The sequence below is a fragment of the Corythoichthys intestinalis genome, chromosome 12 (genome assembly GCF_030265065.1).
Source record: "Corythoichthys intestinalis isolate RoL2023-P3 chromosome 12, ASM3026506v1, whole genome shotgun sequence".
NCBI classification, from domain to species: Eukaryota; Metazoa; Chordata; class Actinopteri; order Syngnathiformes; family Syngnathidae; genus Corythoichthys; species Corythoichthys intestinalis.
The window spans coordinates 44,221,081-44,235,859 of record NC_080406.1 but is presented as its reverse complement, the minus strand read 5'-3'; the positions used below and the strand labels follow the sequence as shown (position 1 = coordinate 44,235,859).

Sequence of the window (14,779 nt, the reverse complement as noted above, 5' to 3'; positions counted from 1 at the left end):
ATGACAATAAATAAATATTTCAATTTCAATTTCAAGTAGAGCTTTTTGGGAAAAGGCATCAACATAGAGTTTACAGGCAAAAAAACGGGGCCTTCAAAGAAAAGAATGCGGTCCCTACATTCAAACATGGCGGAGGTTCCCTGATGTTTTGGGGTTGCTTTGCTTCCTCTGGCACTGGACTGCTTGACTGTGTGCATGGCATTATGAAGTCTGATGACTACCAACAAAAATTTGCAGCATAATGTAGGGCCCAGTGTGAGAAAGCTGGGTCTCCCTCAGAGGTCATGGGTCATCCAGCAGGACAATGACCCAAAACACACTTCAGAAAGCACTAGAAAATGGTTTGAGAGAAAGCACTGGAGACTTCTAAAGTGGCCAGCAATGAGTCCAGACCTGAATCCCATTGAACACATGTGGAGAGATCTGAAAATGACACTCTGGAGAAGGCACCCTTCAAATCTCAGAGACCCGGAGCAGTTGGCCATAGAAGAATGGTCTAAAACTCCAGCAGAGCATTGTAATAAACTCATTGATGGATACCGAAGCGGTTGTTCACAGTTATTTTATCTAAAGGTTGTGCTACCAAGCATTAGGCTGAGGGTGCCAATACTTTTGTCTGGCCAATTTTTGGAGTTTTGTGTAAAATGATTTTTTTTTTTTTTTTTCTCTTTTGTGTTTTTTCATTGCAAGCACAATAAATGAAGATATAACTACCAAAACATTTGTGATTGCAAGGCTGAGTAATCATCATACACGAAATGTAACTCATAGCGTTAGCATTCGTGTTAGAATTAGGCTAATGCTAATGGTGAGCGTCCTCTTAAACTCTCGGACAACTTTCTTTACATACAGTTCGTGGCGTCAAGGTGTGTATAATTAATTTAAAATAATGTACTGTTATTCTGCTGAGTGTACAGGGTGACCCCAAAAAAAGTTTACACTGCTATAATACAACTTAAATGCCATGTTTATTCAGCTTAGAATTAGAATTTAATCACAAATTATACATTATTGTAAAGAACATGTACAGTACACTCTATTTTTCAATGTGTCCTCCCTTAAGTGTCACAACAGCCTCCAGGCGCCTGCGGAAGGCTTCTTTATGTAGGATGCTGTCATCTTTTCCCAAGATCTAACAATGGACCTCTCCAAGGCTGCCACAGAAGTTTGTGGCTTCTTACAGGCACTGTCCTCCATAGTTGCCCATATGCTATAATCCAGGGGATTGAGATCTGGACTCTGGGGTGGCCACATATCACCTTGTCAATCAACTTTTTGGTCCGCACAGATCTTCACTTCCAGACCCAGGTTTTCTTGAGGCTGTTCCAGTATCTTTCAGCTTCTTTTTAACTTTGTAGACTGCACATCTGGATATTCTCAGATTTGCTGCAATCTCAGTATGTGTCAGACCGGCACGCAGCAATTCAGGTACAGCTAAAGTTTTCTTCATTTTCAGCAGAAGCACAGGAATTGTAGAGACGAGCGATTACCAGCTGCATTGAGTGACCTTAACGAATCACTTAAGTATGACAACCTATTTAGATATGTTTCAATGGCTTTTAAACAAGCAGTCAACTGAGTGTAAACTTTTTTTTGGGTCACCGTGTATATTGCCACCGGGCTGGCGTTGTCCTTGTAGACGCTACAATATGTGCTGATCTTTCAATGTTCATTCAGAATAGTTGGAAACCTTTATTTATTCATTTTTGGAGTAAAATTTTTAATTTTAGTTTTTATCAACAAAAACTTGATAAACACATTTTTAGATGACTAAAATACAGTATGTCTAAGACTAATAAGTACTATTGTCCAAAAGGCCAAGACTGAGACGAAAATGGAAAGTGTTGCCAAAAACAACAATGATGCACACAAAAAAAAGTGTCACCTCCACCTCTGTCAGCACCTCCTATCAATTTCCTGTATGTATGTATTGCTTTCGAAATGACTTTGACATCAGCAAGTGTTCAACCTGCACAACTGTAATGATGTATGTCTTCGGCACCCTATTTGCCATTCAGCTGCTCTCTGGGTTTTCAGGTGAGATGACATTCAATTACTATCTGTACATAGCGAAGTACAAATAATATTAAAAACATAACTGGATGCGCTCTCTTCACATCAGAGGCAACAGGGAGCAGCATAGTGGGTGGTAAGGTTGCAAAGGCTCACTCCAAACCCTACATGGCATCACTGCACGTCAATGGAGGCCACACATGCGGCGGCATACTAATCCGCGAGGACTTTGTTCTCACTGCGGCCCATTGCAAAAAGTGAGTTTGGATGTATGCAGTGCACTTAAAATATCTCCAACTAGGATATACATTTTCATCATAACATTTTTTCATTTATCCCATTGTAAACCTAACCCCCCTTAGGTTGGATGTGGTGGGTCGATACATTTATTTGCAAGATTTATTAAAGATTAAAATTAAAAGATAGAGCTAATTACAGTGATCCCTCGCTACTTCGCGCCCTCAGTACATCGCAGATTTTTTTCAACAACAACAAAAAAAAATACAGTATTTTATTTAAAAATGTGGCTAAATGCATGTTAACATGCACAAATCATTGTTTTCTTTGATATATACACTGTATTTAATTTATATCATATTTATTACAATAGCAGTGCTTAAAAACCTCAGTTACAGTGGTACCATAGGCAGAGTTTGACTTTTGGGGCAAGTTGATGACCCGCCAAAACGCAGTGTCAGCAAAGAAATTAAAGAATATTTAGGTAATACTTTACAATAAGGGTCCCCTAATTAACATTAGTTAATGCAATTTTAGATAATAACTAATGTTTAAGTAACATTACAATAAATAAAATAATTGCTTATCTAACATTTATTAATATATTAATTAACATGAGTTAATGCATTAGCTAATGCATTAGCTAATGCCATTAGTTAATGCATTAGTGATTGCATAACTAGACAGTAACTAATGGTTTGGTAAAAAAAAAAAAAAAAAAAAAAAAAAAAAATATATATATATATATATATATATATATATATATCTATAGGACTATATAGGGTTAGGGTTTGTTAACTTAGCATTTATAATTTCTTAGTTAGGGGACACATGTGCTACACTTTACAATAAGGGTCCAAAAGACATTCAGTAATGGTTAATTAAGGTTAAGTAAAACTTATGCGGTATGTTCACGTGAAATAATACCATACTTAAGGTTAGGGTAGCAGCACCCAAGGACTCACAGAGCAATGTTTCTCATTTTAAAATAACACAATCAATTACTAGTACCAGTATACATTAATAACTATTTATTAATGCACTAATGTATATGTGAATCAATGTTAAGTAATGTATTATACAGATATTATAACCTAACCTTAAGTATGGTATTATTTCACGTGAACGTACCTCATAAGTATTACTTAACCTTAATTAACCATTACTGAATGTCTTTTGGACCCTTATTGTAAAATGTAGCATGCGTATCCCTTAACTAAGAAATTATAAATGCTTAAGTTCTCCCCTCTTAACCTTTATTAACCATTACTGAATGCTTTTTGGACCCTTATTGTAAAATGTAGCACGTGCGTTCCTTGACTAAGAAATTATAAATGCTTGAGCCACCCCTCAACATTTATTAAGCATTACTGAATGCTTTTTGGACCCTTATTGTGAAGTGTAGAACATGTGTGCCTTAACTTAGAAATGATATATGCTTAAGTTAACAAACCCTAACCCTAAACCCTAATCCTATATAGGCCTATATATTTTTTTAATTTTACCAAACTATTAGTTACTGTCTGGTTATTCATTAACTAATGCATTAACTCATGTTAATTAATATATCAATAAATGTTAGATATGCAATTATATTAATTATTGTAATGTTACTTAAACAGTAGTTATTGTCTTAAAATGTATTAACTAATACATTAACTCATGTTAATTCATATATTAATAAATGTTAGATAAGGGATTAAATGAATTATTGTCATGTTACTTAAACATGAGTTATTGTCTAAAAATGCATTAACTAATGTTAATTAAGGGACCCTTTTCGTAAAGTGTTACCAATATGGATAATAATAAGTTGAAAATGATCATTTTTCGTTTCCCACCATTCTTGAGGGGAATTCTAAATCAGGCTGCTTAGGACAGCTATACTTTTCGCTAAGATCATCATCCATTGAATATGGTACGCCCGCCAGTGTCATGCCAATGTAGTTCCCCCTCATTAAAAATTGCACTGCGGTGCACTGATTTGCTTGATTTCAGTGTTTTGGTGATGTAGTTATCTATGAGGTTTTAGAAAATGGCCCATCCATCAAAAAAAAAAAAAAAAAAAAAAAAAAGTCGCATAACGTAACATACGTACTGAACGTATGGCATTGCTTTACTGTTTTACTCGTAGGATGACCTATAATTGTTATTACTGTAATTCAAGTCCTGTATAGAGTTTCTCCAGTTTAAGAAACCTCAATGTCCAAAATATATAACTGATTTTCTGGCTTCAATTAATTGTTTAAGTCGACATAACTCATAACTAATGTGTGTGTGTCGGCTTCCGCAGCCAGGGGATGCAATTTTTGACGGGGGTAACTCCATTGGCAAGACACCGGTTTTGGCTCTGTTGTATAATTAGCGTCTTAAGTGGAGCAAATTGAAACTCCGCTCACCATTTTGGCTGTGCTCTCTGGCGTTTCATGGTCCACGTTTTCAAACCTTGGTTCTTGCTTAGTAGTTGTTGTCGCGTTTGAAAGCGTAGGTTTGAAAAAAATTTTTGTATATCCATCTTGCCTCTTCAGTCCTCAGGTGGTTTTGGCTAAGCAAAGCAAATGACCATCTCAGGTGCTAGTCACATGATCTGTTCGAAAAATAATCTTTCTAAGAATCTAAGAATCTTTTTCTCTTCATTTCATTCATTTTTGTTGTTTGTTCTATGGCTTTACAACCTTTATAGACAATATTTTAACGGAAAACTCTTAATTTTAAAATCATATATAGGAAAGTCAATTACATGCAATACTTTTCACCTACCTATGGTTGGGGTTGGCCCCCTGGCCCCCATAAACTCCGAGTGGTACTTCTACATGTGAAGTTAGTTCACTTCAAGATCTTGTTTCTAAGTCAAAATGGTTTATGTCCAGCAAGATTTTCCCATAACAATACATTATAATCCCATTAATTTGTTCCACAGCCTGAAAACCTGCACAAAATCCTTGATAAATGCTGCTACTATTGCCAATAGTAATTACACAGAGCAAAACCAATAAATTATGAATAAAAATCATAATAATAATATATTAAAAGTAATAATAACAGCTGTAATAACGTAACAAATTGGGTTCTAATGTGGCGTTTGTGTTTTGTGTGGTGTACCTGAACACATCGCATGGCTGACTTCACAGAGTGAGGGAGGACTTTTTACTTTCACTTTGTTCAGCTGGGGCGGACAGTAGATATGTTGTGTTGTACAAATTCTGAAATAAATGATTAAAAACCGGACGAAGCTGGCGATTTGTTGGCAATGTTATCGTAATAATAATTGTCACCTTAACTTGCAAAGACTGGCGAATTGAGGTCAGAGGAGGACCGTCGAGATTCTCGACATTCTACGGCCTTATTGTCAAGCCAGTTTACGGACGCGCTCACGATGCTCATATTTTTCTATCATTTCCATCTTCATTACAATAGTAAGCAAGCCCGTCGACGGGGGGGATAACCGTGTATTTTGTCCCGGGTTTCAGGACCATAGGGGCCCCTGAATGACCCTTAATTTATTTTACTTTATATTCACATATTTATTTTTATTTAAATCATTGTCTGATTAAATATTATGTTCTACTCGATATATACTTAAAAACTTTAACATGTTAGATATTTCAAATATATATTTATTCCTTTTTTTGCACAACCCCACCCCCCCCACCCCCTCTGTCTTAGCAGAGAATGGTTTGACCCCGCTCTGGCGCACTCAAGGCTACACTACGTGCGTGCCCTGAAGTGGGAAAAATATATCTGTCTTCAAATATATCTGTCATTGTTATAAACATGGCGACTCGTCATAAATCAGGTGCACAGAAAAGAAAAAGAGATGAAGATCATAGAGGTGAACGAGAAAAAATTATGACGTTTATAAAAGGGGGACAAGAAGCCAGAGAATTAGGGCTAGAGTCGGTTGTGGACGGTGATGTCAGTAAGTGAACAACAGCCGCTAAAACTGAACATTTTACATTCGCGATCACCATGACCAAAGCCCGATTCGAGTCCGTCACCAGCCGCTTGTAGCCTATTGAGGTGCGGTATGACAAGACATGTTGGTTAGTTATACTGTTTTGTTGCTTAGCAGGCAGGCATAGCACTCTCAGTTGTATTGTATTGTAGCCTACATGGGACAATAGATGGAAATAGTTTGTTTATATTGTGTCACATCACATTACGGTCTGTTAAATTCTCCTATCCTTATCAAATTAAATAATTTGAAAATTTACACTCATTGCTTGCAAAGCGTTAAAAGTACTGCGTATGTTGTCGTGACAAGCCGGTGGCAGGGGTGGGGTGGGTGGGCCTATAATGGTTTCTTGCCACGGGCCCCTGCAAGTCTGTTGACAGCCCTGATAGTAAGCCTCACCTTTTTCATTTTTTCGCCACCTGCACTAACATTCTTGGAACCCATGTTGATTTCTCTCACAAGAAAATCCGCTGTGTGTCAGTGTCGTCGGATGTTGAAACAAATGGAGAGTCAAATTTTACGACGGATGTCGAAAAGATTGTATGTTGAAGCCAGTATGTCGAGGTACCACTTTATACATATATTGTACATATAAAGTCTTTTTGTTGTTGTTTCGTTAACCGTGAAAAACGAGGGATCACCGTATATTAAAACTGTCAGTGAAAGGAAGATGAACCCAAGTTGCCTGAGCGGAAGTCTGTAACAAAGTTGTACACTTGTTCGTTTGTTCCTTTGGTTGTTAGTGAGTCAATAGAGAAAATGACAGTTATACTTGGAGCGCACAACATAAGCAAGCACGAGAAAAGCCAGCAACGGATCCACGTGGCAGAGTTCTATCTTCATCCACGCTACACCCCTGGAGGGTACACCAATGACATTATGCTACTTAAGGTAAACAAAAGTCATGAATTGTTTTGTTTGAAACCTGAAATGTTATTTTGATGCTTTCTAATAGAATGAATATAAATGTGTGCTAGTAAACTGCAGAATCACTCAATTAAATGAATTGTACATACATAATAACATACACACATAATAACATACACAATGAATTCTACATAATGTCACGGTACCTTAAGAGACATTTAAAAAAAAAATTGTTAATATACTTTTAATATCTGTTTCAGTATTTAATCTTTAAGTACAAGGCAGGCAAAAATTATATATTATATAAAGTATATATATGTATACAAATTTTAGAATAATTCCTTTATTTGTTCTTGAGTTATCTTGAGCACAAACATACACCAAACAGACAAGACGACACATATGGAACAGAATACATAACCTCTGCCTCCCATAGCTTTCATCTACCGGCAGAGGTAATGTCAACCAATTGTCAGAATCTGCTCTCTTACAGTTGGAACGTAAGGCCACGCTGAACAGAAACGTCCAATTTATTGTTCTACCAAAGAAGAATGGGAAAATTCCGGCCCAAACGAAATGTGTCGTTGCTGGCTGGGGCCAAACTGAGAAAGTGCCCACTTCTGATGTACTGAAGGAGACCACCGAGAAGATACAGTTCAATTTTGAGTGCAAAAATATTTGGCAGGAAATATTTCATTCAGATCACATGATATGCACCAGGCCCGACAAGAAAGGAGGGGTTTGTTGGGTAATGCATGTCAATCACTAAATAGCATGCAGACAAATGTATCACATAACATATTAAGTCACCAACAAACCATAACTTTCGTTTTGTGTCCCCTAGGGAGATTCCGGGGGTCCGTTAATCTGCAACACTACGGTTCAAGGACTAGTGGCCTTTGTCTACCAAGATGACTGCAGTAATCGCACGATTCCGCACGTCTTCACCAAAGTTCACCCCTTCCTTCCTTGGATTAAGGAAGTGATGCAAAGGAAGGTTGTGGTGTAAGCACATTGCAAAATTTCTTTACTTGCTAAACGCTTATTAGATGGCAAATTTCCATACACTGCTGGCCAAAAGTATTAGCACCCCTGCAATTCTGTCATATAATGCTTAATTTCTCCCAGAAAATTATTGCAATTACAATGCTTTGGTAGTAATATCTTCATTTATTTCACTTGCAATGAGAAAAAACAAAAGACAGTGGAAAAAAACCAAATAATTATCGTTTTACACAAAACTCAAAATGGGCCAGACAAAGGTATTGGCACCCTCAGCCTAATACTTGGTAGCACAACCTTTAGACAAAATAACTTCGAACAACCGCTTCCGGTATCCATCAATGAGTTTCTTACAATGTTCTGCTGGAATTTTATACCATTCTTCTTTGGCCAACTGCTCCAGGTCTCTGAGATTTGAAGGGTGCCTTCTCCAAACTGCCATTTTCAGATCTCTCCACAGGTGTTCTATGGGATACAAGTCTGGACTTATTGCTGTCCACTTTAGAAAGTCTCCAGTCCTTTCTCTCAAACCATTTTCTAGTGCTTTTTGAAGTGTGTTTTGGGTCATTGTCCTGCTGGAAGACCCATGACCTCTGAGGGAGACCCAGCTTTCTCACACTGGGCCCTACATAATGCTGCACAATTTGTTGGTAGTGTTCAGACTTCATAATGCCATGCACACGGTCAAGCAGTCCAGTGCCAGAGCTAGCAAAGCAACCCCAAAACATCAGGGAACCTCCGCCCTGTTTGACTGTGTTCTTTTCTTTGAAGGCCTTGTTTTTTTCCCCAGTAAATGTTGATGCCTCTTCCAAAAAAGCTCTACTTTTGTCTCATCTGACCAGAGAACATTCTTCCAAAACGTTTTTGGCTTTCTCAGATAAGCTTTGGCAAACTCAAGCCTGGCTTTTTTATGTCTCTGGGTCAGAAGTGGGGTCTTTCTGGGTTTCCTACCATAGAGTCCCTATTCATTCAGACTCTGACGAATAGTAAGGGTTGACACTGTTGTACCCTCAGACTGCAGGACAGCATGAACTTGTTTGGATGTTAGTCGAGGTTCTTAATCCACCAGCCGCACAATCTTTCGTTGAAATCTCGTCAATTTTTCTTTTCCTTCCACATCTAGGGAGGTTAGCCACAGTGCCATGGGCTTTACATTTATTGATGACACTGCGCACGGTAGACATAGGAACATTCAGGTCTTTAGAGATGGACTTGTAGCCTTGAGATTGCCCATGCTTCCTCACAATTTTGCTTCTCAAGTCCTCAGACAGTTTTTTGGTCTTCTTTCTTTTCTCCATGCTCAATGTGGTAAACACAAGGACACAGGAGAGAGGTTGAGTCAACTTTATTCCATTTTAAATGGCTGCAAGTGTGATTTAGTTATTGGCACCACCTGTTATGTCCCACAAGTAAGTAACAGGTGCTGTCAATTACACAAATTAGAGAAGTGTTACATGATTTTTCAAAGGGTGCCAATACATTTGTCCAGCCCATTTTTGGAGTTTTGTGTAAAATTATAATGATTTAATTTTTTTCCCATTCTCTTTTGTGTTTTTTCATTACAAGAAAAAAATGAAGCTATTACTAACAAAGCATTTGTAATTGTAATCATTTTCTGGAAGAAAGTGAGCATTATCAGACAGAATTGCAGGGGTGCCAATACTTTTGGTCAGCTGTGTAGTTGTTCTCAGTTTCTAGAGAAGTAGGTGCCGTTCATTCAGAAACAAAACCAATAACTATAGGAAAAAGTGTTCTTTATTGATTTTAGCATGAGACAAATACACAACATAAATAATTAAACACATGATGACTGTCATGTACGTTTGGATTTATAATATGAATAAAAAAATAGATGTATCCATCTTGTAGCTTCTTTATTTTTTTATCACAAGGTAATGTGCATATTTGACTGGTTTAAACATAAAATCATAATTGAAAATGATTAATGATACTGTAAATGTATTTGTCCATGGAATAAAAGAAAGTAAAACTGGTTGAAGGGACAGAAAGTTGTGTGACAAAACTGCTTTTGTTAACGTTTAACCACAGACCGCACTGTCAGTCATAGTGCAAAGTCTTAAAGTTGAATCGCTTTCGGTCCGTGAAGCCTGTCATCTGCACACACACAACGCATGTCTTTATGCTTTAAGACTTGAGTACATTTTAAAACATTCTGAACAATATTTAAATACTATAGGAGCGCAGTGTGGATTTTAAATTTTACAAACGAAATTCGTTAAAATCAGAACTCACCTGACTTGGATCTCTTGTGAAATATCTTTTTTCAATCACCTGTTTGAAGATACGGCTCATGTTTTTATCACATCACAGTATAGCTTCATGGCATATACATTATGTTAACCCAATATCGTATATCAAGTGCAGTCAATGGCTTCGAAAGATGCCAGTCCTCCCAGTTTAAATGGAATAAATAAATAAATAAACAAACTTTAGAGTGCTATATTTCCAGAGTGCATACTGGTATTATTATTTTTTAAATTGTATTTTTTTTAACTGAACATTTTATGACTAAATATTATTATTAATTCATGAAAAAAGATTGATAATAATTTGGAAAAAAAAAAAGTCAAGTTATATTCGAGACCTGGTGTCCACATGTTGACACCACAATTTAATTCATGTAGGGCGCACCCATAGGCGGAGATTGATTGGGTGGTTGCAGTGCGCTACCTGGTGGCCGAAAATGTCATTGCATGTAATTGATGAATTTCAAGGGGGAAGTTGAGAATTTTTGACATAAGGGCTATATAAAGCTTACTCTTCGAGTTAGTGGGGGTTTAATTAGTCAGTGGAGTTGATTTATACAAATTCTGTGTAGTTTGCTAGTTATTTGTTAGTCTCAGGGTCCCAGAGTGGCTAAGCTAGTGTGAGTCAATGGTGCCTGCTTTGCATAGCAAAAAAACAAAACAGAAAAAAAACGTATGCAAACATGAGAATCACCAATGACCCATGCAATCAATAGTGTTGGCTATGGTTCCAGGATAACATTACTAAAACTGACCATTGCATGTCAATAATTGTAGTATGAACAGTAACTTTTGTAATACAGCAGCTCTGCAGGGAACAGGTTGTCTAGGCAAGCAGGGCGGAGTGATATCACATTGGTTTTTTCAACGCCGTTTAATCTGTGGGAACGAAAGGGCCACCCCAGCAGACCGAGCATGAGTGGCCGAAGCACTCCTTTCTATTGTAGTCGCATTACGCATCTAAAAAAAAAAAAAAAAATAGTCCAGCAGAATGAAATGAAATACGGCAGTTTGGTGCGACATTGTTTTGGTCATATGGGTATTTCAAACAGTGATCTGCATTTTGAATTTATTTGACTATGTTAGATCTGTTAATATCATTTTTTTTATTGGCATGCTAAGCAGACATCAGTGTTGTTTTCGTCAATAACGACTATAACGAAAATATTTTGTCGAAGAACAATTTTTTCATGACGATAACGAGATCATTACGAGCTAAAAACGTGTCTTGGGAGACTAAAACATAACGACACAAATGCCAGTTTTCGTCTGATGTGACGAGAACAAGACGAAAATGCGCTATAGTTTCTGTCACATAATCACAATGTGTAGTTAGCCTGCAGTGTCTGGTTGTGTCACTCATGTGACGTGCTGTGCCCCCCGAAAACTCCACCGCTAGTGTACTCTCCAGTCTCCCAATGCTTGTTTTAAAACACATGTAAGATTTGTCCTTTTATCTTTGTCCTTAAGAGAGAAAATGCAGCGTTGCTTTAGCCTTTAAAGGTCTGTGCTGTGTGATCATCACACACTAAATGTAACTTGCATTGTTAGTATAGCATTCACGTTCATGTTAGTATTAGGTTATATTGCTAATGGAAAGCATCCTCTTAAACTCTCGGACAACTTTTTTTTTTTAAATATACAGTTCGTGGCGTCCAGGTGTGTATAGTTCATTGAAAATGTACTGTTTTCCAGTTGAGTGTGTATTATCACATAATAAATTTTTAGAGGCTTGTAGATGCTATAATATGTTCTCGTATGTCAATGTTTATTCGAAATATTTTTTTTTATTAATTGGAGAGAAACTTTAGAATTTTACAGGCAAAAATATTGAGTAAACGTCGACTACAACTAGACAAAATTAGTCTTGGAGTTTTCGTCAACAAAAAGTAGACGAAGACAAAAGCATTTTGAAATGACTGAAAAAGGAATAAGACTAATAAGTATTATCGTCCAAAAGTCTAAGACCAAGACGAAAATTAAAAGGCCTGCCAAAAAAACAACACTGGCAGGCACCATTGACTCGCACTAGCTTAGCCACTCCGGAACCCTGAAACTAACAAACTGCACGGAATTTGTTGAAATCATCTTCAAGATTAAGCCTACTGTCAAAAATTCTGAACTTCCACTTTAAAATAAAGACCTATTTGTTAAAATGTTGTCTATCAAAGTTGTAAAGCAATAAAAAAAAACAACAAAAATGAATGAAATGAACAAGAATCCTACAAAGTATTTCCTAATGGATTAAAATTATTTTTTTTCATAGATCATGTGACTAGCAACTTACAGACGGTCCTTTAGCCAAAACTACACCTGAAGAGGCAAGATGGATATTTAGAATTTCTTTAAACCTAAGCTTTCAAAAGCTTCAATAACTGAGCTTGAACACGAACAGTATCAAGATATAAATATATATATTTTTAAATGTAATTTAATTGCTGACACTGCATTTCGGGGTGATCAACATGCTTTGCCCCTCCTCCCACAAAAGTTAAACTCCTCCTTTGGCCACACATGTATCCCAACTGCCTACATGATCCAAAATGTGATGTCCACCCATGTGGACAAAAGGTCTTTATTGTTAATTTAAGCTATTATTGCTATTTTTTCCTCGCGCCTTCTTGTAGAACCGCCCTTTGTAGAAGTGCAAACTTAACTAAAAAAAATACTTTCAGTCCACGTCAATAGCTGTGCTATTGCTATGTCATTTTGTCACTATCTCACCTTGTCAAAGAATCTGCTGAGCTTCACTGCATTGGATGTGCCTGCAGCCAAATATCTCAGATTGGTACAGTCCTGAAGGAACAAAGTAGAATTTGATATTTCAATTTCAAAGCTCAAAGATGGTCAATATTGTTGGTCTACAATAACATAGGATTTCGATACAGTATGTATCTCCAAACATCTTCTGTGCATGTTACATTGATGTTATTCTAGCAGAACAACCACTAGGGGTCACCATAACTATTTGGACTGCCAACGTGACGTCTTCAGCAGCAAGTTTTTGATTGCAGGTCTGATAGCAGTTTTCCTGAGTTAAAAACAAAACAAAAAAACCTTGACATACAAGATTGATCTCCTCCGCGTTGAAGTCTTCAGACAAGAAAGCCGTCCGTGTGAGAACTTCACTCCGTTTGGTTTCGGAGATCTGGTCAAACTTGGTGCCAATGAGAAGCAACGGCACCGGATTCTCTGCAAACTGCTCACGATCATAGTCACTTGCAGGGGAAAAAAAAGGATACGTTATCACTTCACAGATCACCCCAAAAAGTGTATTAAATTTCGAGGAACAAAATCAGATGTAAAAAATTATTAACTTATTATTTTTGGACCAATTGGGAGAAATTTGACAATTCTGCACGTCACATCTGTCAATCTCGCTTGAAAACACACATACCCATTGGAGACAATGACGCCCGTTGGTGACGAATCCTTGTTTAGCGCTTCCAGTGACCAGCGATAAAGATTCTGAGATGATTTCTTATTTGTCAGATCGTGGACTAAAATAATTCCTAAAATGATAAAACAGGTGAGAACAGCAATGCTTTCCAATATTGTACACACGTGGACACAACTCTACCGTTGACTGAATTATAAAAGACGGCTCTGGTGCTTTTTATACTGCTGGCACTGCCGACCGAGCCCCCGACATCCCATAATTCAATGTAGAATGTTTTTTCGTCTGGGGTTCCCTCTTTGTAGTCTTGAACCTGTATTGCAAAATTCAAAACACATTTGATGTGATATTATTGTTCACAATGACAAATCACGTACAACAGCCAGCAATCTTGTTAGTTTTATTCTTAATTGAAAGCAACCTTACCCGTACATCTACTGAGCATCCAACAGTCCAGGATGGATTCCCTAAAACCTGGTTCTGGCACAAAAGATGTACTAAGGAGGACTTTCCTACACCTGTGAACAGACAGTGCACAATGGACTGAGGATCTGAATAAAAGGTAATACCTTCTTAGTAATTAGAAAAGTGGTGCTCAAGTTGTAATTAATATCATCTAAGTTAATTCTCTTACCATAGCCACAGCAGTAAAATATAAAGTTGCTTATTTATTAACAGTTATTCATCCAGTGTTAAATAAATCAATAATAAAGTTAATTATATTTAGACTACAGTACAAGATGGAGCATGACCTATAGAGCTAGAACTGCGGCATAGTATACTTTTGAATATGGTATTATACCATGTACACATTTAGTCATGAAAACTACGTTATTCCAAAAGTATGCACTTACCGGAATCACCTAAAACTAGCACTTTAACTCTATCAAGAGAAGCCATGATTTGACAGTAGCAACGGGTGCCAGTTTCCGGAAGAAAACATGATAAAACCCCGCCCAAGTTCAAAATACCGTAATTCTACTGGCCGTTTACAGTTTTGCGCCTGAGTATTATATCATCTTATTGGCTAAGCATGTTCTC

General features: G+C 37.2%; 2 protein-coding genes across 2 annotated transcripts; one reads left to right on the top strand and one right to left on the bottom strand.

Annotated features, from left to right (window-relative positions):
- The first annotated feature begins 213 nt into the window (after positions 1 to 213).
- LOC130926799 (granzyme B(G,H)-like) lies at positions 214 to 11,771 on the top strand. The gene is made up of 5 exons (XM_057852034.1): positions 214 to 2,037; positions 2,123 to 2,270; positions 6,949 to 7,096; positions 7,566 to 7,820; positions 7,917 to 11,771. Exons 1-5 carry the CDS (start codon positions 1,860 to 1,862, stop codon positions 8,079 to 8,081), a joined length of 894 nt encoding a protein of 297 aa, XP_057708017.1. The 5' UTR covers positions 214 to 1,859; the 3' UTR covers positions 8,082 to 11,771.
- Positions 9,812 to 14,733, bottom strand: LOC130926800 (rab-like protein 3). The gene is made up of 8 exons (XM_057852035.1): positions 14,593 to 14,733; positions 14,165 to 14,256; positions 13,922 to 14,051; positions 13,739 to 13,853; positions 13,409 to 13,559; positions 13,066 to 13,137; positions 10,328 to 10,366; positions 9,812 to 10,189 (listed from the first exon to the last, which is right to left on the bottom strand). The coding sequence occupies exons 1-8, from the start codon at positions 14,636 to 14,638 to the stop codon at positions 10,133 to 10,135; spliced, it is 702 nt and encodes a 233-aa protein (XP_057708018.1). The 5' UTR covers positions 14,639 to 14,733; the 3' UTR covers positions 9,812 to 10,132.
- Between the last annotated feature and the right edge of the window lie 46 nt (positions 14,734 to 14,779).